This window comes from Plodia interpunctella, chromosome 1, assembly GCF_027563975.2.
Source record: "Plodia interpunctella isolate USDA-ARS_2022_Savannah chromosome 1, ilPloInte3.2, whole genome shotgun sequence".
NCBI classification, from domain to species: domain Eukaryota; kingdom Metazoa; phylum Arthropoda; class Insecta; order Lepidoptera; family Pyralidae; genus Plodia; species Plodia interpunctella.
Window position 1 is genome coordinate 7,802,105 of NC_071294.1, and position 25,302 is coordinate 7,827,406.

Genomic DNA, 25,302 nt, shown 5'->3' on the forward strand with positions numbered 1-25,302 from the left:
TATACAAACGAGCTCGTATCGGCATTTCTTAGCAGCAGTAGTCGTTCCGAAATGCTATGATATGCTTTGCTTTGATAAATAAGTAATACTTATACAATTTAAAATTTGACGTGACTTGCCTGTGAAGGATTTTTTAATAAATGCTTTGATTTCGGACGATTTTTTCTTTGAATATGATTGATGAATTGTTTAGGAAATCGGTTTCATTACTATTTTCGTGACCACGCGTAAATCAAACAACGGAGTGATAATGATACCTGTATCATTGGTATCGTCTGCATCTACAAAGTGTAAATATAAGTTCAATTAAATAATGTCATCAAAGGCTTCATTGGAAACCTACTTACTATGTATGTAAGGAAGTTAACGTACCCAACCCTCTATATAGTGAGTTACGAAATCTCATTAAGAATTTCCAATGCATGTGTATGTAGCTCTTTGTATGGATTCTGATGTCGTTGCCAATTCCATCTAATTGTATTAAAAAATCGCGATGGCGGACATAAAAGGGTTAGCGTACCTATCGTACTAAGTACTGCCGTACTACATAGGTTTAAGGCTTAACACAGCACTTTATCTGAAGCCTTTCCGTGGCAGTGTTTTACATGATGTTTTAAATACCCTAGTTAGGTATACCTAAGATAGGGGTAGGTAGGGCAATTAGATTTTGATGAATGTAACTCACACAAAAATTACTAGACAAATTGCATTAAAATTTAACACAATTCCAACGGGAGTGGGTAGTAAGCATTTGTGTTGATGTTATTGTAAGTGAAATGCGATAAATAAGGGTATCTTATATATTCCTACATCCTAATCATCTTTGTCGAGTAGGTAGTGACTAAGACATTAATAGATTAATTGAATTGACAAATATCACGCGAACACAGTTATGATTTCGTTGGCCCTTCTTCAAATGAAATGGAATTTTATTATCAAATTTGTGGCTCTAAATTACAGAAACTTCTGATTACGCCTAGTCCATAACTAGTAATTGTTGTTTTCGTCGGAGTGTAGGCGGTCTGTCTCCATGTATGTTCAGTTCATTATTTTGCTGCACTCAAATACGCTCGTACCCGGTTCAGTCAAAATATTGGCTGACTATGATTATAGGATAGGGACAAGTTACGTTTGAATAACTTAGTTTTATGGATTGTGATTGCATGTGGGAGTACAGTAGCGATGTTCGATAGGATGATTTATAGAATATTATTTGTGTTTGTATAAATGTAGATGATATTTCGTTGTATGCGCCTAGGTTCCATTCCTTGAATGGTTCAAATTGTTTATAGTTCTTTTTATCTTCAAATGAAGTCATTATTTTCACGTCTACTACATTGAGTTGCTGTTGCTAAATCGTAATCGGCAAAAGTATTTTGCCGATTACGATTTAGCAATGCAATGATCATAGATATAACTACATTATAAATTAGGTGTACCAAATACTTTTTATAGCAATACCAACTGTGAACTTTGCATTTAGTTAATAATCGTAAGAAATCAAAAAATATAATTAAAATACATTTAATTAAATATGCACTCATGTTGGGATCTCTCCCAACGTGCGTGTATACAGGGTTACTGGTATCTAACGCATAACTTTCCGAAGGCGCAAAAGCTACGTACATAGGGATAAATAAAATAAATATATTTAATTTTATCTATGATAGAGACTAACATCTTTTGTTCTATGACTTTTGTCTAAACGTAATAAACACAAACATTTTCCTTTTTTTTTGTTTTAGTGTCGTTTCTATAAACGTTAACTCTATATTCGATAACGCTTGGGGGGCTACCATCAACTATTATAAAACGATTCCAATGCAACTCAGTTCAATTTAGGAACCTAAAATTAACCGCATTAATACTAAAATTAAGTCGATGGTACGAATTTGCGATGCAGTTCAGTTTAGGTCGTAAAGTGGATCGCGTTAAGAGATGATGGTAAGTCCCCTATACTGTCTCGTATTGCTTGGCTATTGACACACATAGAGTTAAAATATGTAGAATCACAAAGTAAAGTAACATTTTTATATGAAAAAATGGCTTGTTTTGATGTAGATACCCAAGTAGTCTTTAGGAGGTTTTGCGTTTGATACCAGTTACCCTGTAGATATTTAAATGTAACCTTAGCTCGCTCAATTTTGGTCTTTCTTTCATTGGGCATTTCATTGTTTCCCAAAAAATAATAAATGTGGACTAGAAATAATCAAATGAAACTAAGAAATATGTACTCATAAATATTTATATTAAAACTGGCCTAAATAAATTACAACTTATTTATCAAACTTACAAAAACGACTAACGAAACAAATTAGCATCAGAGTTGGTTCACATTTTGCGATGTTGCTTTGCTACTCGGTCTGACCGAGCAGTAGGTGCTCGTGAAGATAGGTATACATGTATGTGTGTGTTCTACACTTACGGTTGACTAAAGAATTACAATTTCGACCGGCTAAGCGGTATATAGTAAACAATCATAGTTGTACTCTTTGGTGTTCTAGCCGTTTCTATAAAGGCTGCCCTTTTAATTCAAGGTACTTTTTGTTTTCTCTGCACCTAAAAAAATAAAATAACACAAGCGCGATTGCTGCGGTTTACACCCACCTTTAACTTTTTAATAGTAGCAACAGATGTAAAGTATAAAAGACATAATGAAAAAAATAGCTGAAAGCAGTCTCAGTTATCATAGCCTCTGACCGTTATGCGTACCTACCTATCTAACAGTATATTGTCATCTTTACGTGAAACATAGGTAAGCAGAAATCATATAAGTTTAAGTACTTACTATAAATGCATTAAATACATCAAAAATATTTCATGAAAAATATATCTAGGTAAGTATATTTACGAAGGCACCTAAATTTTAAACATATACTTAGTACACATTTCTTGAACTAGACATTGTAAGTAAATTGTCACATTTACCAACGTAATAAGTACAAATTCTTTTTTTTACATTTCAAATAAAATTTAGAGAATACAAATTTGGTATAACAAGTTAAGAAAAATCTTCGGAAGAATAAAATATACAAATTTGAATTTAAATTGTGTATTTATGAGGTAACAAAAATGAAAAGAAACTTCTGTCTAAGAGGTGATCATTAGAAGTAGGTACCTAATGAATACGAAAAATACACACATTTACATACACTTCACGATTATTAACAAGTTACTTACTTTAACAGATTTTATCTTAGGTGCACCAAAACCTTGTGTAAATACGATGTTTAAAACAAATACAATAGTGTTGTGATGTCAAGTAGATACCCCGGTTTTGAGTCATGATCAGAATCAACTCTTTTCAAGATTATAGTAACTAGAAAGTTACGGTATTTTAAATAATTTTATGAAATTAACATAAAATTCAAAATAATGGTAACAGACCAATTGGACTCTGGAACTGGTAACCGCAGTGACCTTTTAAAATTCTAACTCACAGACGAAGGCTTCTTACATCTTATACTTATTATGTATATAATTAATAAAACTAAACTTTTAAGACGTTGTTTTATTACAATCTATATAAATAAAGCGTTTCACACTCGACTAAATAAGACACTTATTCACTTTGGTTTGTATTAGACTATACTAAGTGTACTGTAACTTACGAATTAAATGGTTGCTGTCGTGTGACGGTGAAACTTTTGATAACTTAATATCTCACATTCTGGTAAGTACTTAAAATTTAAATTTATCACGATAAATTGGACGGATGGTTTTCTGTTTACGTTTATAATCACTATCCTCACAGATCTACAATTTACACATACCTATCTACTTTGACGTACCTACAGTTTGATATAACTTGGGAGTGAAGGCGAGCAGCTCCTAAACTCCTTTCCGTTCCTTAAGGGCAGTTTGCCCAACGATGGCCACATGGCATTACTATACCACACTCCCATTTTGTCGTCTATTTTACGTAAGTTCCTAAGGATATTAATATACTAATTTATAACAAGACATTATATCGCCTTGTGGTATTATACAACATAGGAGGATCACTGGCGAGTCTTTAGGCACTAGTAAGGTAACAACATCAAAGGTATTATTTACGAGCAATGTAGCATGTAAGTATGTAAGTAGTTACAGCCTTTTCCATTCACTAAATACTTACGTAACTAAGAAGTTCTCTGGCGAAGTTTGTAACAAGTTTAAAAATCCTCATCAAGTCATCCGTTGCGTCGTTTAAGCGCAGGAAATAAATAAATACTTACCTTTATAATTTATATTTAACAGTTTAGAAAAAAGATCTGTTGATTTTATCATAAGTTAATTACTCCATTATCATAAATTAGATTTCCATCCTAGAACGTATGCCGATAAAATGTTCAGGTCACATTAATACCTATATAAAACGTCAACTACAAACAACAGCACATTCTTTAGAGTCCACATGGCCCTCAACCACACTGGTTAGTAAAATATATGTCTGTCTATGAACACACTAAGACACGCATAAAAGCATTGATTATTGAATCCTGACTTTAATTGGTGACGAGAGGTGTAAGTGGCGCGGGTGGTTCGTCGCCGTAGAATCTGTAGCGCTGCTGAGGATGGGGTAGGGGGGCTGGGTCTGACGCGTCCGCATGCTGGGAGTCCCTGTGCCGGCGCAGGTCCACCTTACGCTGGAAGGCCTTGTCGCACAGCCCGCACGAGAACGGCTTGTACCCGGTGTGTTTGCGCATGTGTGTAATCAGATTCGAGCTCTGGCTGAACGCTTTCGAACACACTACACATTTGTGAGGCTTCTCGCCTATAACAAAAAACAAAGGTGTTGATAAATATTTAATGTCTGTTCAGAACCATGGCCTTAACACGATGTTTCAGTCACCTTCATCAATAAGGTATATTTTTTAAATTCCCCAATTCATACATTATCTAAGTACCTACTTAATAAATCGCAAGTAAGAAAGTTTCTAATACTTATTTTATATAGTTTATTAGCCGTATCGACCGTATCGTGATAAGACACCAACTGAACAAAAAGAAATTGTAATGTAATGCCTTTAAATAAAGTTTGAAAAATGACGCTCAATTTGCTTTTCGAAGATTATTTATCAAAGGTTTGGAAATCGTAAACGTCTCTAATTTCGTGGGGTAATTAAATTAAAAATTGATATCACGCTGTAGCGGTATTTCATTTCTAATTAATTCTTAAATCTACGTAATACGTACCATCGCATCGTTAAGTAATTAAAGCTTGTATAATCGGAGGACTGTACTTGTCATAGCATCGGGAATTTATTATTAATTGCGTTGTTATGGACTGATTTAATATGCAACGTAGGCACATACCTAGTTGTTTCGACGGAAAAGGACGGAAAGCTATCGCGTTCATCGTTTGTTAGTCTATACTAGGCTTTATAATTTTATTAATACATAATATGTAACTGTATGTATGAGAAAAATGTTTATTTATATAATATTTATTATTGAAAAACATTCCCAAAAGGTAGAACCATTTCCAAAGATACCAACGCATGTAATGAAAAATAATGAATGTAATGAAAAATATTGTAGGTACCTACATACCTAGATATGTGACCTATACCTACAAGACTCCTTTTTATGTGAGGCAAGTCAATAATAAGGTTGTTCCTTCTTATACGGATTGACAAATAAGACGAAAAGTAAAGATTGTTTTATTTTAAACATAGAACAGGATTTAATAAGTGGGGTTTTTGTTTACGCCGTGATCGGTGGGTACGTGAAGGCCTGTGAAGGCTGCGAGGCTAATTGCAGGCCGAGCCGCATTTTGGAATATTGATGATGAGGCATTTATCGGGAGAACCAGCGCCATGTAGGGCTGCTGTAAATCATTCGGAACCGCACGGAGACGTGACAAGATGTCTCCGGCCACGACAAATATGACCGCCACATTTTTTACCTACTCAATTCATCTTATTTGGCTCACTATTATTTCGTTGAAAACATTATTATATTTTTATTTTGTTCTTATATCATCTATTTACGTAACTATATTTATTATTGACATGAATGTCAATAATTTAACAATTCACATAATTATTTTTCTAACATAAATTTTAAAAAGTTTTGATACAGATAAAATATCTTGCACCTGAAGTTACTATATCGATCTAATAAATAATTAAAACTAACTTATATGTAACTGTCCTAGCAGTTTATAACTTTCACACTAACTGAAATAGTGGATAATTGCTACAAAATCACTATCATTGTACTAAAACTTTACGACGAGGGTAATACTTACGTGGTGTGTATGAACTAAAATAATATTATGCAAGTAAAATGGAATAACGTGGAGATATATATATATATATATATATATATATATAGTAGCTATTTTTGTAGAACAAAAGTGAAAGATCCAGTTTTTAACAAGGTTTATGTAAGGTACCTAAGTAGTTAATGTAAATATTTTTTTCAATTTCAAATCCATGATTTCAATTTCGAATACAGTTTATGAAATGACCAGTAGCAAAAAGCGTCTTTCTTACTTTAATTTTGTAATTGTATGTTCTTAGAAGATGGATGTTAGGACTTCTCTCTCTATTATTTGTGACTTTCCCGTTTCATTTTCAACTGTGATGCCCGAAGTTAGTGATCAGTTTACATAAACCTTTAATTTTTGTAGATTTGGCTGTGCTTTTACGACCGGCCGCTTGGAAGATATCAACCTTCTTTGTCAATGCTGATGTTGCCGGAACCCAAATGATGGAAATTTTCTGATGTTAGGACAGAGATTGAAACCGCTCACCTGGTTTTTGATATCTCTATATAGATAGTAATTTTACTACGTAACATTTGTTAAGTAAGGCATTCTTTTTTGTAGAACATTCTTAGAACCAACCTGTGTGAATGTAGGTGTGCTTTTTCATGTCGGACTTCTGGTGGAACCGCTTGCCGCAGTACTGGCACGGGTAGGGCCGCGTGTCCGAGTGGATCAGTAAATGGGTCGACAGTGTGCTGGACCGCTTGAAACACTTGCCGCATTGCTTGCACTGCGCAACAAATTAAATATGTAATACCTATAATAAATTAGGAACATTATTACATCAAAATTTTCAATTACATTCATTGTAGTTTGGAATCGCAGGCAATCCTGGGTTACGAGATCTCGCTTATTCAAGGTGTTTGATTTAATAAGTATTTAGAAATAACTGCAAAGTAATTTTAAATAGCAAAGGAAATTGTTTGATTCACTTTAGCTTCTTTAGATACCATAAATATTTGAGACGGTCTTAGTTTAATTGACATATTTGCTTTCGATGAATGAGGAAACATCCATGGAAAGCAGCACACTGGTAGATTAAGTTCACTATAATCATCAGATCACGATATTCGTAAAAATCATATTAGATGCGTTTAGGCGATTTGAATAAAATCTGACACCAATGTTAGCATAGCATATCAATTTAAATGTTTTTTTTTAATTTTATTTTATGCAGTTAATTAAATCTGGATTTTTGTTAATGATGTTAATGTAAAAACAATTAGTTGTATAATTAAACATCGCCACGACAGCACCCATCACCTTCGCGGGACAGCTAGTAATAAACTAATAATAGGGTGGTGGATATCCCCTTCCACATTTTTCTTTGATTTTCTACCAGCCTTCGAGTGAATTTTTCTTTGTCCAGTAATATGCTGCTATCAACGGGTTATTATTTAATTACACATATTAAACAGAATATACCCAACTATAATTACATGTTATAGTGGTGTTCTTTTCAAATATGAATGGCTTGCATTATGTATAAAATATTTACCCAGAGCCCTCACAAAATTTTAAGCGAAGATGAATATAATAAAGAATTAGGTGTCATAGAAATTCTGTACAAAAATTTAACCGCTTACAATGTCTTCTGAAACAATGCGTTTCGGTAGAACAAACGATGGTCTGGTATACATTAGATTTGTTTAATCAGATGTTTTACATTTTGAAATGTAAGTATAATGTTTGTGTAACAGAATTTTTCGTGCAGGGTTGAATAACTCGGATTTATTTTTACTTGAATATATATATATATATATATATATATATATATATATATATATATATATATATATAAATTACTTAGGTAGGCCTAAGTAATTTTCATCAATAATTAGTTAATATAGAAGTTTTAAAAGATTACAAAAAAAAATGTTTTATAAGTAACAAAGAAGCTCACGGTAAAGCTGTCAAGTGTGAGACGTGTGGCGTGCGCACGCGGCGGGCAACGGGCTATTAGCCGGGCGGTTAGTCGTCAAGTATGCGTATGATAATCTGCGGCGAATCCGCGTAGCGGCCCTTGTGACAGTTGGCCCCGCAGCTGCCTCGCCTCGCCTCGCGCCTCACAAAAACACCAACTTTTTTGTCGTCTTTTTATACCGTTGATGCACCTCTTATAAACAACACAGGTGCTAGGGTATGACTGTCCACATATGGTTATCGGCTTACTTATAGCTTAGGGAGGTGATTTTTTATGATAGCCGGTTAAAAAACGGTTGGTTGGCAGGGTGCTTCGTCAGCTTTCTACTTTTTGGTTTATGATATTTTGGTCTATGATACTTTTTTAGTGATATTATAAACTACATTAAATTCATTTACATGTATTTAATGTAGTAACCCGTAGTGGCCCGTCCCGGCTTCTCTCGATTAAACTTAATAATTTAGGTATAGGTCTAAACCTTCATCAGGAATCACTATGTATTGGTGAAAACACCATGAAAATGTTTCTGAGTTTATCGCGAATGGACAAACAGACGCGGTAGAGGACTTTGTTTTATAATATGAAAGGATAACATTTATTGGCTTAGCTGCTGCAGTGCTGCAATTACAGTATATGTAGGTAGGTACCTACTATTAAGTAACCCGGCTACCAACTACATAGTAAATTTCATAATAACAATATTGTAAACTTGTGTCAATAAAGAATACATTAATTTAATAATAATAATTAACTATGGTAATTTATCAAAGCGAATGGACATTGCTATACGAGTGACGTGCAGCCGATGATGCGTCTACGCAATTTACCGCTTAAGTGTGAAAACACCAAGTTGCACAGCAGTTTTTTCGATGTGTGACACAAGGTAATTATTCGTCCAATTTATAAACCGGTTTTTCGCTGCGATATTAAAAGTCGGAATTTTGATTAAAACCAATGCGGATTTTTATAATGGCAGTGTAGAAAAAAATAAAAATACATAAATGGTGAGAAGACGAGCAGGATAGGATATAGGTACGAGCGAGAGGCTGCGCAAGAGTCGCGCGACCGGCGCCGTGCGACTCGTTCGATACTCGAGTACTTATTAAGACAGGGGCAGTTTTTGTTATTTGATTTGTTAAAGAGACTAACAGATACTGGTTTGCTATTTTCGAACGGAAACAGTACAGTTATCCTGGCGCAAAGGATGTTGTTGGTCCTTGCTGAGGTCCTTGCATAGCATTTAAACATTTTTTCCATAGATACAGTGTGGTCACTTTATAATTAAGCTTTGCTCGACACAAAAACGTGGAAATAATACCAACCTGGAATGTTTTTTCGTTTCTATTTTCGTTCTTGAGCAGCAATGAGAAGTTTAGGTCTCCGGACGTGGGCGGTGGTAGCGGATATGTTTGATGAGCCGGTGCAGATGGACATCGGCGAGTCTCTGTGTTGGAGTCGTACTCTTCCGCGTCAGGACTGCTGCGACACCTCTTAACGAGCTCGAGCGGCGACTCCTCCTCGAGCTTGACTTCGAGCGCCCACCTCGGAGGCGGCGACGAGCTGTCCGCATCTCGCTCTCGCTCGCAAGCGCTCCCAGGAGACCAAATCTGTCTATTCTTCGTTGATAAATTTAAAGGCAGCTCCTCGTCGTCGTCTGCAAACAAACATGTCCCCATTACCTTACCTACCATACATTTGTGACCGTTCTTCACGGCTTAAATTTTAAAAGTCAAATGGGTCATCTCCTCTATGTAATTACTTATGAAATCTGAACAGGTGTGCCTACTGACGTTACGTCAATGAATATGCTATTACAATATTATTTATCTTTCAATATGTGCCTACATTCGAAGAATATTGATGTCGCAGCACTGCATGGATTAAATAATGAAGTTCACATTTACGAAACTTGAAACTTCAGCATTAATCTGGAATTTAAGCTCCAAATATTGCTTGTAGGTATTTACTTTTATTGATTACTAGCTTTTGCCCGCGGCTTCGCCCGCGTGACTTTATCGCGTACTGTTTAAGACTGGTAAACATATATGATTCAAATTCGCATTTTTTCTCATCTTTAGTTCAATTTTCTGTTTCCCGATGCGTGTCTCGTCCCCCGTAACCTTATCCAATCCCGCTTCCTGCTATGTAATGTAAAGTAAATATCCCGTACCGTTTCCTATATATTGTGCCATTATGTTTTTTGCAATGTGTCCCGTCCCGTTTCCCACTACGTGTCTCCATCCCATTTCCCGCTCCTACTCCCACTCCCGCTTTCTGCAACGCGTGCCGTCCCATTTTCCGTGACGTTTTACGTCCCGATTTTTTATTAACCACAAACGTAAATTAAACATTTTTTGTATTTACTATTACTGTTATTTACTACAAAAAGTAAGTGTGCTACTTTTCAGATTTTTATCTTGAAAATTGTATTAAGTCCCATACAATCTTTCATCCTCCTTATAAAAGGGTTGAGGCTTAATTTTCAGAAAAATCTGAAGCACGTATTCATTACTTTGTTGTAAAAAACCAAAATGCAAGTTTTCAAGTCACTAACTTCAACGGTGTAGAACTTTCATATTTACAGTTTTTCACCCCTTTCACCCCTTCGGAGTAGAATTTTCAAAAATTCTTTCTTAGTGCTCTACACTCACCTACATGCCAAATTTCAGCTTCCCGCCCAGCAGTTTCGGGTGTACATTGCGTCAGTCAGTCAGTCAAGAGTTTTATACTGATATATTGATACATACTGCGCCCATTATATCTATATCAGACTTTAATGGATAAAAACAATTTGTTTATATTCTGTTTACACATTTCTACAAAAAATTAAAGTAAATCGGCTCCGTGGATTGTTATTTTAATTTTCCTACAGGACCCTCCTCATTTTCCGGTATGAAATGTCTATAAGATGTTAACCCGGGATTCCGAGGAAATTTTGATTCATAATTAGTTTTTCAATTATCCTACGGGAACCTGACCATTTACCGGGATGAAATGTATCTAAGATGTTAACCCAGTATATAAGGTACCTACATACTAAATTTGAAGCAAATCGGTCCAGTACATTTCGAGTGATGCGCGTTACGACAGACAGACAGACAAAAATTTCCAAAACTATATTTTCGTCATCTATATCAGTAAGTAAGTATGAAGAATTTAAAAAAAATATCCAATGTACAAATTTGGCCTTTCTTCAATTATATTATATGTATTGATGATGATATTGATGATATCAATCCTTTCATTAGTTATTCATCCATTAATTAGTAGTGCAGTGAGGTATAGGTAGGTATAGTAGTAGGTAGGTATCAAGAAATTGTGTTCAATTTTTTGTTTCACCTAAATATCTAGTTCTACTTATTATCGCCAAGAACGTAAGAACATGAAATGGATAACGAGTAATTTGAATTCTTAACGAATTCGAAACCGTTGACAATGAGTTTGTCAGGTTTACTTGATTGTAGGAACACAAGACTTGAAGAGGTAAACGACTCATAAATGGCAGTTTTATCGGCACCACAAAATAATAAATATACACAAATGGAGGGTTTTGTCGATGCGAATGAAAGAGATTCTGATTCATAAAAATTGTCTGTTTGAAAAAGAGCGTGTCTGATAGGAATAAATTGATTAATAGCCTTAATATAGATATAGATCGAATTATTTTTTGTTCTGTAATAGCAACTAGTTAAGTATGAGTTCATTTCATATTGGAAGGGTTTCTACACAAAAGATTAACGTCTACCCTGTCTACCTTATGAACAGGTGCAAAAGCAATATCTCGATTCTGCGCGATCGACGAATAAACGAGAAGTATAACTACGAGTTCTCCTTCTGTGCCTCACTAATCTGTACTATCGGCACCGCTGAGTATTAATCGGAACATACACTGATAACGATTCTAATGAGGCATGTTCCGAAGAAATAAGCGTAAGCAGGACGAGGCGAAGCCAAGTTTTGCAACAACGGAAGCATATGTAGTTATTTACATAAATACTTTAGAATTTCTGAAGGTATCTCTAAGTACATGTTAATTTATTCTCTGTTATTAGGTTTTACTTTAAACTTTAGGTTTAGATTGTGTTAGATAAGTTGGAAATTGTCTGCTATAAGTAAAGATATATATTTATATTACGTCGTTCCTACTGTGTCTTCATTCGACTGAAAAAGATAATTTCGTAATTATAGGTACTTTAGCGCGGTAATTTTTGGCGGTGTTAAATTTAGGTACCTATCTATATATGACCGATAAAATAATCAAATAATGTTAAAAATAATCATGTACAACCATTCCTTTCCGGACGGAGGGCAGTATGGAGATGCGTCAAGTCGACATATCAACCGAAGTACCATGCGGCATTTGCCTCAAGTTGTCGAAAGGCGGGCATCCCAAAGGTGGCGAAGCGTAAGACAGCAGAAGAGGCAATACAGAGTTCGCTCCTAGACTTCTAGTCGATAGTATAACGTACCATCCCTCGGCGGAGTCTGTCTCGAGTGGTCGAAAGGCGGGCGTCCAAAAGGCGGCGAGGCGCGAGGCAGCAACAGAGGCCATACGCCAGCCCCGCCATACAACGCCCCTAAACCACTACAGTACATCAGAGCTCCTAATTCTGCAAACAAAAATATGTGTTAAAAAGTTCCAATGAACATAGAAAATTAAGCGAATTAAATTATAGAATGTTTTCACGTAGTTATGATGTAACCCTATCCTGCCAAATTTCGCGCAGCGCTGCTAGAATAAATTGAATTATTGAACTAGTTTTCCTCACCATATTGTTTGAGGACTCTACCAGCAATTTCAATGTCTCCCAATTGCAGCATATCCATGCGTTGTCGAGCCAGGGAGTCGGGTGAGTGGGGAGGAGACTTCGGGGACGGCGAGTGGGGGGAGACACTGCGCTCGGGTGAGGGGTAGCGGTGCGCCGGCGCCGGCGACGTCTGGAACTGCTCCGCCAGTCGGGACAGCAGCACGTGCCTCGACATCCTGATAGAAAATATTTTATAAGTCCTCGTAACCGTTACTATAGGTATATAATATTCTTTAGGGCAAGGAGTAGAAACACTAGATCCCAATGGGCATCTCTAATTACTTATTATGCGGATACCTATTGATATGATAAGTATTCATGCAAATTTTTGATTGATGTTTAACAATTGATATTGATTAGCCGTACCTCATAATGAATTTATATTAGATACCTACCTTATGATTATAATTTAATTAAATAATTTTCAAATAAATGTATTTTATCTTTTGGTTTATCATAGACAGTTGTAACATGACTTAAGCGACTTAATTGACTGAATAAAATGTGTAAATAAATATCGGTACCATAACCAAACCTAAAATATTACCTAATCATTAAAAATCTATCAGCAAATTAATCTATTAAGTACTCACGTTAACAAAATATTTCTATCGTCGAATATACTAAGCTTTGTACGTACATTACAGTAGTGATAACATTGTGTTTGACGTGACCACCGTCATTATCGGCGCCTCTATTTGTTGACACCGCTCGCTCTGATTAATCCGGCCACTAGTGTTGACAGCGCATCACATTAAAACCTCAATCAAGCAAATGAAGAATCAGGATAATGGAAGTGCTCGCCACTGCCGCCCCGCGACCTCTGCGTATGCGCATTAATAATTCACGTGTCGAGTAAAACAATCTTCATTACGCTAACACACATTAGATATTTACACAACACTCACTACCTTCACAATCTAATCCATATAAAAGCCCATTAAAGCTATATTTGTAGACCACGTAATCCGTTATTAATTTTCTCTGATTGTCAGAGTAAATCATAAGTAATGAGTGAGCAGGAATGATTGGCTAAATTTCCTAATTATGATACACAGATCCACGGGGGTGATACGGGCTAATGGCGGGCATTACGCTGACACATTAATCTCATCGGCAATTCCGGCGACTTCGTTTTCATTCCACGTGTATAGATTAATTTGATAAAGCAATTTCTTTCAAGCCACTACCTCTAATTGGCCAACAAGTTAATTCACATGATGTTCAACGAAAAGACAGAATTGACTGCCTTATGAATTAGAGGTATCGATATTGATGGTTACAAGCATTGACTCTTTGAAGCCTATGATAGTAGTTTCATATAAATCTACTTAAAATGGTACATCTAGGTATTTTATAAGTAATTACCTATGTAAAATCTATCATAACACTATACTTGAGGTATCCTTCTAGGTTCTCAATATTTCTTAACAAAGGTTGTATGTTGCAATTTTTTTTATCAATAAAGGAAGTCTTCATTACATTGCAATTACGGACGAGTAATTGGTGTCAAAGTTTTTATTTCACCGCACGTCATTATGGGAACCGCACAAGTGTCGCCGGGAAAATCAATCAGCGCAAGAAATGTTGTTGATGACAAGGGTTTATAAATCTATCACAATACGCTGAAACTGAAGCATACTCATATTTTATTCAAAATAACTACGATTCTATAATGACATGTTTCGTCAATGCATTATTTTGCTATGATTCATATAAATAAGTACTGATAGAATAACGAAATCTAAGCTTTGTCGGTAGCTTATTGGTAAAACATTTTATTTAATTATCTATAAAATAGTAATTATGTGTTTATGTATAGTTTAGAAATATAACATTACAACATTTGTTATAGTTTAGGTCTCATAGTCAATTTAATATCTTAGCAAGTATATCTACAAAGTAATATAGGTACAGAACATGTACCTACGTACGGTACTTTGAGAACATGACATGAACATGTGCAGAATATAATTTTTCTCTTATAATTTCTCTGAAAATTTTCAGTTGCAGTTATGAAACATTTTCATTTGACTGATGATGTTGACGTATTTATTTAAATATATCTACGAGTATATCTACTAAGAAAATAAGATTCAAACTCAACAAATAAAAATATGTTATTAAGTATAAGTATGGACGTTGACTGATAGATAACTATATCAAAGCAAAGACGGACGACTACTGAATGTAGAAATTAGAAATTAGGTATACAGCGAGGTTCTGTTAGTAGCGTAAGAGTTGTATTCCCATCTCTGAGTATCCCTCATCAACATGTGGAAGCATAGGGCAAAAGTAAATATAGGTCATATACTAAGTAGTTTTCCAATAGGTACAATATACTATTAATGTTATTATTTATTCAGCGCAAATATGCAGTTTTATTGACGAATTATTTGTTGGGGTAGGTAGGTATTTCGTTCAAGTACCTATTTACAAAAATTGTAGATGAATATTCATTCGTTTGTGATCACAACTGTTTTGGGACATTCATAACGTATTGTTCACATTAAAACACATGTACTTAGGTAGGTACAAAGTTTTATATAGCGTGTTTGTTCAATCCATCTTGGATTGAACAAACACGCTATATAAAACTTTGTATTTGTATGTATGTACTTATAATATCTCGTTTGAAAGTCACTTTCATGACTCGCTGAAAATTACTTATATAATATGTATTTACGAATTGTTTATTTATCATTTACAAACACCAAACATTGCCAAGGACTATTGATTTGACAACTTTGTATAGTTTAATTGCAGTACTTAACCTAATGAAACATAAAACAATATTTTAGAACCATCTAATGTAAGTAGGCTTCAGATTTCGTAATCTGAAGCCTACGTTAATTTTTTTCAGTTTTCTTTTCTTAATTTTAGTAACAGTAAAAGGAAAGAAGATTTGATTTGCTCATATTTTTTAAGTAGGTATTCGAAGTGACCTGCTTTAATTTTGTCTTATATTAGGAACTGTGAGCTAGTTAACCAAAATATTAATTACCGGACTAGTGCGTGTCGAGCCACACACAGCGTAAGGTTCCGTAGTTTATTCAACAACCATACAAGTGCGAGTCGGATAAATTGATCGAGTGTTTGATATTTTGACAGTAAATCACAGATTTTAATTAAAATTGATTGATGAAACTATAACGCGCGTTCGTGTAGGTACCTAGGTATACTTAGGTAATTAAATCGCGGCTATGATAATAGTCGTGATTTAGTTAGCGCTTTTGTCAGCCATTAAACTTAACCCCAGGACGAATACTTTAATGAGGGATCATTAAAGTAGGTATATAAAGTAGGTATAAAAGCGCGAGACGCATGGAGTTGACATGGATGGATACTGGCAGCTGTGAAGATAGCCGGTGCGGCGGCAAACGTCTCGTTTCTGTACGAGTAGGAACTTTGCCTGCTTGTCTATATATGTCTAAATATATAAGAATTGCTGCTGAATTGCTTCTTACATAGGTATTTTGTCACTGCGCGGTTGACATTCGAAAATGGGATTTCCCTGTAGATTTTCTTTTGGCGTTTTGAAGCGACCTTTTGGGATTGGACGTAATAAATTAAGATACTCTTTGGTACATTGCGCTACATTTTATTGTTTTCATTATTATGAATTATAAATCTAATGCTATTAAAATAAATCCTGTACGTTAAGTACATACTGAGAAAAATATTAGATCGAAGATCACACAAAAAGGGAAGAATGTTATTGTATCGAGAAATTACATATCACCACTTATAAAAGTTCAAAAACTCACCTTAGTCGAAAATATTTTGGAACTCCTCACTCACGCACTCAAAAGGTAATGATAGAAATGTAACGAATCAGTTCAAAATCCACAGAAAATCTGATATCATATTTTATGGCAACTTTGAAAGTTGAATCGGAAAGCTTCGATTGGTTTACCGCGCGGGGCGAAGGCTGTGTAGGGTGTGTCGCGGCGCAGGCTGTGCGTCGCGTCGGGCGCTCGGCACCGGACTGAAGCAGGCTCGCGCGCCCCGACCTACCCGACTGCTCATGCACTATAACTTTTTTTTCAAAAGTCTGGTAACAAAAAAGAGCAGGTCGGGCGGAGGCTGCGCAATAAAGAAATGATTTGATGAAACGGCCACTTGACAGGTGGCTCGCGTCGCATCCTCGCATACACCAGATAATTGTTGGTTGCACTTACGTTGACGGCGCAGAGGACGTACTGAAAAATGGCTTTTAAGTATTAATGCCCTCAAATAAGCGGTTGCTACCTCATGTGACATTAAACCTGCGTTATTATGCATAGCGATTGTTGGCCGCCGATAGGCCGGCCCGGTTCATTCGGAATGGCACTGTGTTATAGGTTATATTTAGACTGCTCAAATATGTATATAAAACATAATACCAGATTTGTAAATGCCAGTATCACGAGTTGTGTAGAGATTAGAGGAAATGTAGAGTGAATAGCGGATAGATTACAGCGCGCGCTCCGCCCCCGGCCGGCGATTGGCCCGTTTCTAACGCTGGGCGTGTCGATGACTGGCTTTGATCCGTTTACTTTTTGGCGACATCTGCTAATAAAACAAATTATTTATGAATTTATCGATTCTTTTTGAATAAATCAAATATTATCAGACATTTTATGGTAACATTTCTAATCAACTTTTGCATTAGAATTCGACATGTAAACAGTTGTAAGGGTATATCCCTTCTCTCTGTTAAAAAGTTAAGTTAAAAAATTATCTAACATTAATATATTTACTTAAACTTATTTGACACAATGTAAATTAGTTTGCCTACAGGTAAATAACTTAGGTGTATTATTGACCTTCCTAGGTACCTAACAAAATGCTATAAAATTTAGAATCACCATCAAAACAGCCACCAAAACAGCATTTTTAATCATGGAAATGTTGTTCTTTCTTATTTTGTTATCACTATGGTTATAATGGAAAATTATAAAACTTATTAATATGAAGATATAATCGTTTCGTATTTTAATTACTTACACGATGGTAAGGTATCTGGTCAATGAAGATCTTAATATAAATAACTTGGACTGCAATTTAATTGCCACGAATCTGGTTTTGGTTAGCCGCACGTTTTACATTACACTGGGTTACTTGCTGTTTCTAACTATTTATTTTATTGGATAATTTGTAATCGCAATATTAATTATAAATCTTAATATTGTTCATTGAATTAGACCGAGATACGTAGAAAATTTTTGGAAAATTTTAATCACATCAAATACAGTTCGCGTCTTTTTCCCCTGCCTTTCTTTGTACTTATATCTTATCGTTGTGCAATAAAGAGTAAATACAAACAAACAAACCAAGTTTATCGTCTTATTATGCATAATTCAATTTAGTTTTCATAGACCACCACTTGCTTCCGATACGTACACTGGTTGATAGTGTCAGTTTACTAGTGAGATGCGATTACTTGCCACATTTACGTCGGTCGGTAGGTGGTCACTCATGCCAGATGCCTTTAGGTGCCTTTAATAAAATCTGACACCAACGTCAGTAATAACACTCTCGAAAAGATGAGAAGATGCACAATTTTCCTGAAGTTATTAAGTACTAAAATTTTAGGTTTGAATCAGAGAAAATTAAACTTACTTACCCTCTTTTATGTAACTATAAGTACTATAGATTACGAAAAATTCTAAAGCTCAACCGTGTTTTGTTTTCTATGAATAGAATTAATATAAGTTGAAAATATATTCGTTTTAACATCGAATGTAGTTGTTACCATTAATTGATTGCAAATACCGCGACTACTTTTTATGGGCGACGACGTGATAGGCAACGTGTAGCGTGGAGCTATTTCTGTATAAGTACTTAGGTACTAAGAAAAAGTAGTTACTAAAGTCATCACATTTTTAGTCTGAAGTATTTAAGTATTTAGGTATTTCAATGTATGTACTTAATTTTATTAGCAAGTTATGTTAGTTTCTTTTAACACATTTCAATACATTTTACAAATGTTATACTTAAGTTTTTATTTTATAGAATAACTTAAATGTTTATATCATGTTTACTTATTTACACTAGTTGCTTCGTGGGGCTTCGCTTTCGTGATAATATCGGAATAAAGAGTACCTTATTTTATTCAGGAATAATAAAGAGTTTCCTATATATTGGTGATTAAAATTTTGAAAATCAGTTGAGAGACAGTTGAGAGATAACTACTTACTATGTACTAACTCTTTATAATACTTATTACTTTTAGGGACACGCAGTCTAGGCATCTGATAGGCAACAATAGCATTCCAAAGGAGGTTTGACGTCAGGCAGGCGACCGATTCCAGCCGAGACTTCAAAATTTTTCAAAATTCAGAGTTTCGGCTTCACAACACCGAACGAAACCGGAAACATGCAGATATGAGTGAGAAGTATATACGTAATAAATTTTGAAATAATAAACGCACTAGCCTACGATCAAAACTGCTATACGATCGTATAGTATTCTTCATTATTTTAAAAAATATAAATTATTCCAAATTCAGTAAGTTTGTTTATCTCTCTCTCTCGTCTGAGCGCTTTTCCCGGTAGCTTGCTCCACCGCTGATCTCAGTTCATCGTTTAATAGTTAATAACCACAAAACTAAAAGGTCTGCAAAAGAAGCAACAAAGTTACATCGATAAGGCCTACGCTCACTCTTGAAATGACAGCCGCAGGTGCTTGGAGTGGTAGTTGCTAGCTGGTGCAAGCAACTTGTTTTCAGGCATCGCATTCTGACTTAGATACATTACTGGACGCTACCGGACTTAAAACTAACGGCCCGCCCCGGCTACGCACATTATGCATGTTATATACATATTAACAGTCCTCTTGAATCACTCTATCTATTAAAAAACCCGCATAAAAATCCGTTGCGTGGTTTTAGAGATAGAAGTATACATAGGGACAGACAGACAGCGGGAAGCAACTTTGCTTCTTACTATTTAACGATTTCAAGTTTCTGTACAATTTATTCAGATAGGTAACCTACATGCCTGAAAGAGCAATCTGTTGACTCTACCTGACCTGTACTTTAATAAAAACCATATATACTATAGATATTACAATAAACACTTGATTTGATTTTATTACCAATATTAACATAAATCTTCCAAATTCAAATTTACACAGGTATAGAAAAATTGTATGGAGTTGAACGAAGGATTAATGTTACCTACATGACATTTACTTTCCATTAAATGGCGTCAGCGTGCAATGTTTTTCCAATTAAAAGAAGTTCTTGCAGTTGTTTACAAAAGTATAAAGTTATACTTATAAGATAAACGATTCAAACTAGAATTAATCACGTTTGTCGCTTGATTAAACGATTGTAATAACAATCTCGGGAAATTCAATTAAGCGCCTAATCTGCTTTGGTTACTACGTGTTTTGTTACGTTCGGGAACGTGTATGGTTTCAGGGGAAGTGCTTCAGTCGGTTCAGCTGGCGACGGGCGCAGCGGAGTGGACGGCTGGGCGTGTGCATGCAATTGATGGTGTTATCTCTATGTCTGTATAATTGTATGTTTTCTTGTGTACCTAGATGTTCCCGTAAACGTTAAGAACAAATACTACACACACAAAACAAAAAGTGTGTAATGAATTTGAATGAAGTAGAGTATAGAGCCTAATAGAGAACAGACCATTTTTATTGGGAACTTGAATCTTGTGACAATAGATCGCAGAAACTTCCATTCTAATCTGGAGATAATGTCTGAATTGAATAAAATTTTCTGAAAAGTATTACTGAAAAAAACTAAGTACTAAGGATGGGTACATAAACATAACGGCAAGCGCGTGGCGCATGCAGGGTGTACGGTGGTGGGTGCGGGGGTGCGGGGAGGGCGGCGTCACGGCCCGTTAGCGCGGATCGTCGGCGCGTGCACATGTCGCGCCGGCACGCGCCCGCGCTACTTTTTATTTCTCTTTTTCTTTTGATGTTTCTGTTTCTCCCTTTGTTCCGATTTCGAATTAAAACCTCCTTTTCGGCTTTGCTGGAATATTATAATGAGGGACACAAGATATCGCGATCGATTGCATCGAAATACTGATTTAGTTTTTTTATTATTTTTTAAATTGAGGGTTGTGCAACCTGAATAACGGTCGAATCGGGACCGGACAAGATATTTTTATGGAATTTATCCCTTTTCCTAATATGCAGGTTGAAAGTTCGGAAAAAAAAATATAATTTTTTCATGAATTATGTTAAAGGTGAAAAGCGTGATTAACCGTACTTCAATGAATTACTTACACCTCTTTTTTATTATTATTATAAAAAAGAGGTGAAAGTAATTGATTGAATTAATAATTATAGTATAGCAAATCAATCTCAAAGTATTTTTACTTTTACATATAAAAATATTTATAACAAAACATACATAAAGGTACCTATTTACAATACATATCTATAATGTAACAATGTACAGATTGGTCACAAGTCACAACCTCACAAATACCAGTGCCACAGCCAGTCACGGTTATTTACAAGCACATTATGCCATAATTTGTAAGTCAGTAACATATAATTATATTGTTATCTTAAATAACTGAGGCTTAAATGTTAAAATTAATACCTGCCTCATGTGATTGTAGTGTCAGAACCAATCGAAAAATGCAAAAATAGTGTCATTGTTTAGTCTCGTACGTATAGATACATACGACTCCAGACTAGACTCTAGACCTAGTTACATATATAATTATCGTTGTATAACTAGTTAAAATTAATACAAATACTAATTTTAAAAGCCATCCTTATTTTTGTATAAAATCAATGTTATTGATAAAAAAATAGATGTGTAGATTCTAAATTCGTATACGTTTGGACGACTGGTATTTTGGTTCTAAGTACCTATCAAGAATAAATATGTAAAATTATCTTGATAGATACGTGAATCAAAATAAAACAGTTAAAGGTAGATGTGTGTAATATGTTTCAGCTGCACCAGAACCGGTAGGCCGCGGCAGCGGCCAGGCGGCCATGTGCTGGCCATTCCTCGCAGTCAACTTTTATTAATTGGGCAGATGAGAGCCAACTCTCATGATGAATGCTTATCCCTTATACGGACACCACTTCGCCAAACCTTTTATAGATTCTCAATTAAAAGTGTTCATTATAGATACTAGAGGTATACATAATAGGCCGAGCAGCCAGACATTGTTGTACTTATAGAAACTGCTTTAAATAGGGATAAAAACAGGTAATATAACGGAAAGGACGATTAAGTGGAATAAAATATAGCGTGGGGGTGCGGGCGGCAGGTGGCGGCGACGTAGAGATGCGCGCGGCACTCCAAGTCGATGTTTGATTTCATACATTGATAAAATTGTTTCTAGGCAATGGATTCTCATTAGTGAGATTTTATTTATTTATTTAATTCTATAGATCCAATTATGGATCATAACTAAATTTCTACATAATATTTGCATAAAATTGATATGTAATTATTATACTTTACAGAGACACTACATTTTGTATATTGAAAATAATAGCATATTTTCCCATCCCTTAATACTTACCGTTGTGTTATAAATACATTGCTTCCTAGTCAGTTATCGATATGAGCAATGGGGCCGCACTACACACCCTCAGACTTGACCGGCAAGATTCACCACGCGACCTGACATCTGCACCCTAACGGATTTATACGGGCCCTGCGCGTGCGCCCCGTTCCACGCTGGCTGTCTTCAAATCAAGTCGCATGTGTCTTTGAAGCTCCCCTTACCAATAATTTGCATACAGAAGACATCCAAAAAATAAAAGAAAAAGTTGCCAATATACTACCATACAATTGCGCTTGAAAAATATAGATGAAGTTTTCGATAGTTCTTGTTTTAAAAAATCTATTTATATTTTTTTCTTATTGATCATTTCAAGTTCAACAATTCGGTTTACCAATTTCAACTTATTCATAAAAGGCAAGGTATTTTTAATAGGTATATACATGCTGTTATATTTATGCGTGTGTGTGACAATCTCACATTACACGGTGAGATGAGGTACTTAAGTCGTTAAGCGAAGTACTGAGATATAATGCTGAGGGCAGGGCCGGAATTGGATGTCTATCCAGTTATAAAAACAAATTTTTGTGTTAGTGTTGAAGGTAAAATTCGAAGTAGAATTCTTTTTTAGTTTAGTTAGTTAAACAAAACGGTTTTTATTTTTCTACTATTTGGAAATCCCAGGGTGGCAGCCATGCCTGGCATTTCTAAGTTCGTCTCTGGAAGAGGGGTAATGCAAGTGGCTGGAGCAAGTCGCCTCTAGGTATCATTCTAGTCTGGCCACTGTAACTTACACGAACAAAATGAGAATTTTGACTTCCAACGAATAAACTGCCAGCTTTTATAATTTATTTGATCAACTTGTGGCAGTGAATAAGGACCATGCGTTATAATGATAATAAGAAAACTCCCTGTAAGAGTTATGAATTACACGCTATTATATTTTAAATGTCATACGATACCCATTTTAGCTACAAACGCGACATTTAAAACCGGTACCCGTGATTTATTTGGAAATGTAGTCACTATTTATTTAAGTAACTATGTCTTCGCGATAACAAATGTTCAGTTATTATATTTACCTAAAAGTACATACTACCTATTTGTGGTAAGAGTTCATATTAGTTGCACTCTAGGTAGGTATCACATCAGTTGCTAAAAATCGAACCTTGCTTTCAAAATTATGGCACTTTGATAAACAGAAATGCTAAAGTTACTGTGGTTGTTTACAATATTAATTATTATTTAGCTTCCTAGTTCGATTATATTTTAGTTCCGATTAAGATTTGACTGAGATAGACAGAAAATATGTTTTTGACATGTAATTTGGGTATCGTCTCCGTTATTATAATTGATGCAACTTGAAACAGCAAAAAACCTTTCGAACTCGACAACAGTTAGTCGAGTTGAGTCATATGGCGTGCGTCGTCGAGCTGAAACCGTAAAAGCTCCGAAGGGTACCCGCGTGCGCACAATAGCGGGAGTATTGTGCGCCTGCGCAGCGCGCGGCACGCCCGCTCATTACTGCTGCTCTGCGCTAATTACCATCTCCCGACGCATATTCAACCAGCACATGTTCCGGCGAGGCCGCAGACTGCTGCTATGTTGCGGTTACCGATTACTTCACGTGTAATTGTGTAATGACTACGCACGACCCCATAAAAAACGTACATTCATCTTATTCATATCTTATTTTATAACCATTATATTCATAAATTAAATAACAGCAGCTACGCACGATTGTGGTCGAACGTTTTTAGATGTACCTTCAATGGTTTTGTCGTGTTATTTTGCTGTTGACTTTTGATTGTAGCTGATATTAAAACCCAGGTATATGCGTACATGCACTCTTTGACAATTTAATAGCATATGCGCAGGCACCTGCCGCTGCAAAAAGCTGGCGCACGCTTCAGGCGAAGCGCGGAATTCGTCGCCGAGTCAGCTCCTAGCCTATCTTACACGCTATTTATCAGTAATTGATTGGAAAGGTGCATAAAAGCCCTTAAGATATTTTTTATATCGCTTTACATAGTTGGTGTCTACAACTCTTTGTTCGTCATCCTAACTGTACTCACATTCTTTATCTATTTGAGTCTATCTCGATGTATTTAACGGATACAAACTAATCAATTCATTTTTATTATTTTCTGATTGATTTAAAATATAATGGGAATAAGTTTGATACTAATGCGCTTGGCAAAATCATAATTTTTATGAATATTTTAAGTTGGCTAAGAATAAGAAGGGTGGCAAAAAATTCGTAGACAGGTGCTCGAACTTAAATCAAATCAGAAATTCACCTTCAAAATATACGAAATATAAATAATAGATTTTTTTTCTGATAATCCAAGTTAAAACAACGTGTGGTTCCGGTAGCATGTGATTCCATCCTAGAATAGGAGCACACCATATGCAACCGTGGATATCGTAGGTACGTGGCGACTAAGAAACACAGCCTAGGCTGTGGCCTAGGTAGTAGATGGGCATTAATAGCCATCCCAAGAGGGGTTTTTTATTACGCTGACCCCGACCTGTGCAGAGATGAATGTTTACAAAAATATTACCAACTTGTCAAAATATTAAAAAAAAAAATAGTTACTAAAAAATCATAGTTAAGTTTAAACTGATAATAGTTAATATGTATCGATTACATCAAATACAAAGTAAATTGAGAAGCTGGTTGTACAAGTGTTCTTGTATGTAAACATGAAAAGATGTTTGCTGACACGTTATGATGACATCTTTTGATAAAATATGTAACTTCTTTCAGACCAAGTCAAGATATCATAATGAAGTGTAGTGAATTGTAACGACTAATCGAAACAATT

At 35.4% G+C, this 25,302-nt stretch overlaps 1 protein-coding gene across 1 annotated transcript; it reads right to left on the reverse strand.

Annotated features, from left to right (window-relative positions):
- Nucleotides 1-2,227: 2,227 nt before the first annotated feature.
- Nucleotides 2,228-17,172, reverse strand: LOC128679075 (fez family zinc finger protein erm-like). The gene is made up of 6 exons (XM_053761101.2): nucleotides 16,756-17,172; nucleotides 12,950-13,164; nucleotides 12,650-12,790; nucleotides 9,503-9,834; nucleotides 6,836-6,986; nucleotides 2,228-4,756 (listed from the first exon to the last, which is right to left on the reverse strand). The coding sequence occupies exons 2-6, from the start codon at nucleotides 13,161-13,163 to the stop codon at nucleotides 4,488-4,490; spliced, it is 1,107 nt and encodes a 368-aa protein (XP_053617076.1). The 5' UTR covers nucleotide 13,164; nucleotides 16,756-17,172; the 3' UTR covers nucleotides 2,228-4,487.
- Between the last annotated feature and the right edge of the window lie 8,130 nt (nucleotides 17,173-25,302).

Excerpts from the sequence above, each read along its gene's own strand:
- LOC128679075 (XM_053761101.2), bottom strand. The coding sequence starts at position 13,163 with ATGTCGAGGCACGTGCTGCTGTCCCGACTGGCGGAGCAGTTCCAGACG. Across the intron at positions 9,835-12,649 it reads ACAGACTCCGCCGAGGGATG|ACGACGACGAGGAGCTGCCT; the intron begins GTACGTTATACT and ends GTTTGTTTGCAG. Across the intron at positions 4,757-6,835 it reads GCACACCTACATTCACACAG|GCGAGAAGCCTCACAAATGT; the intron begins GTTGGTTCTAAG and ends TTTTTGTTATAG.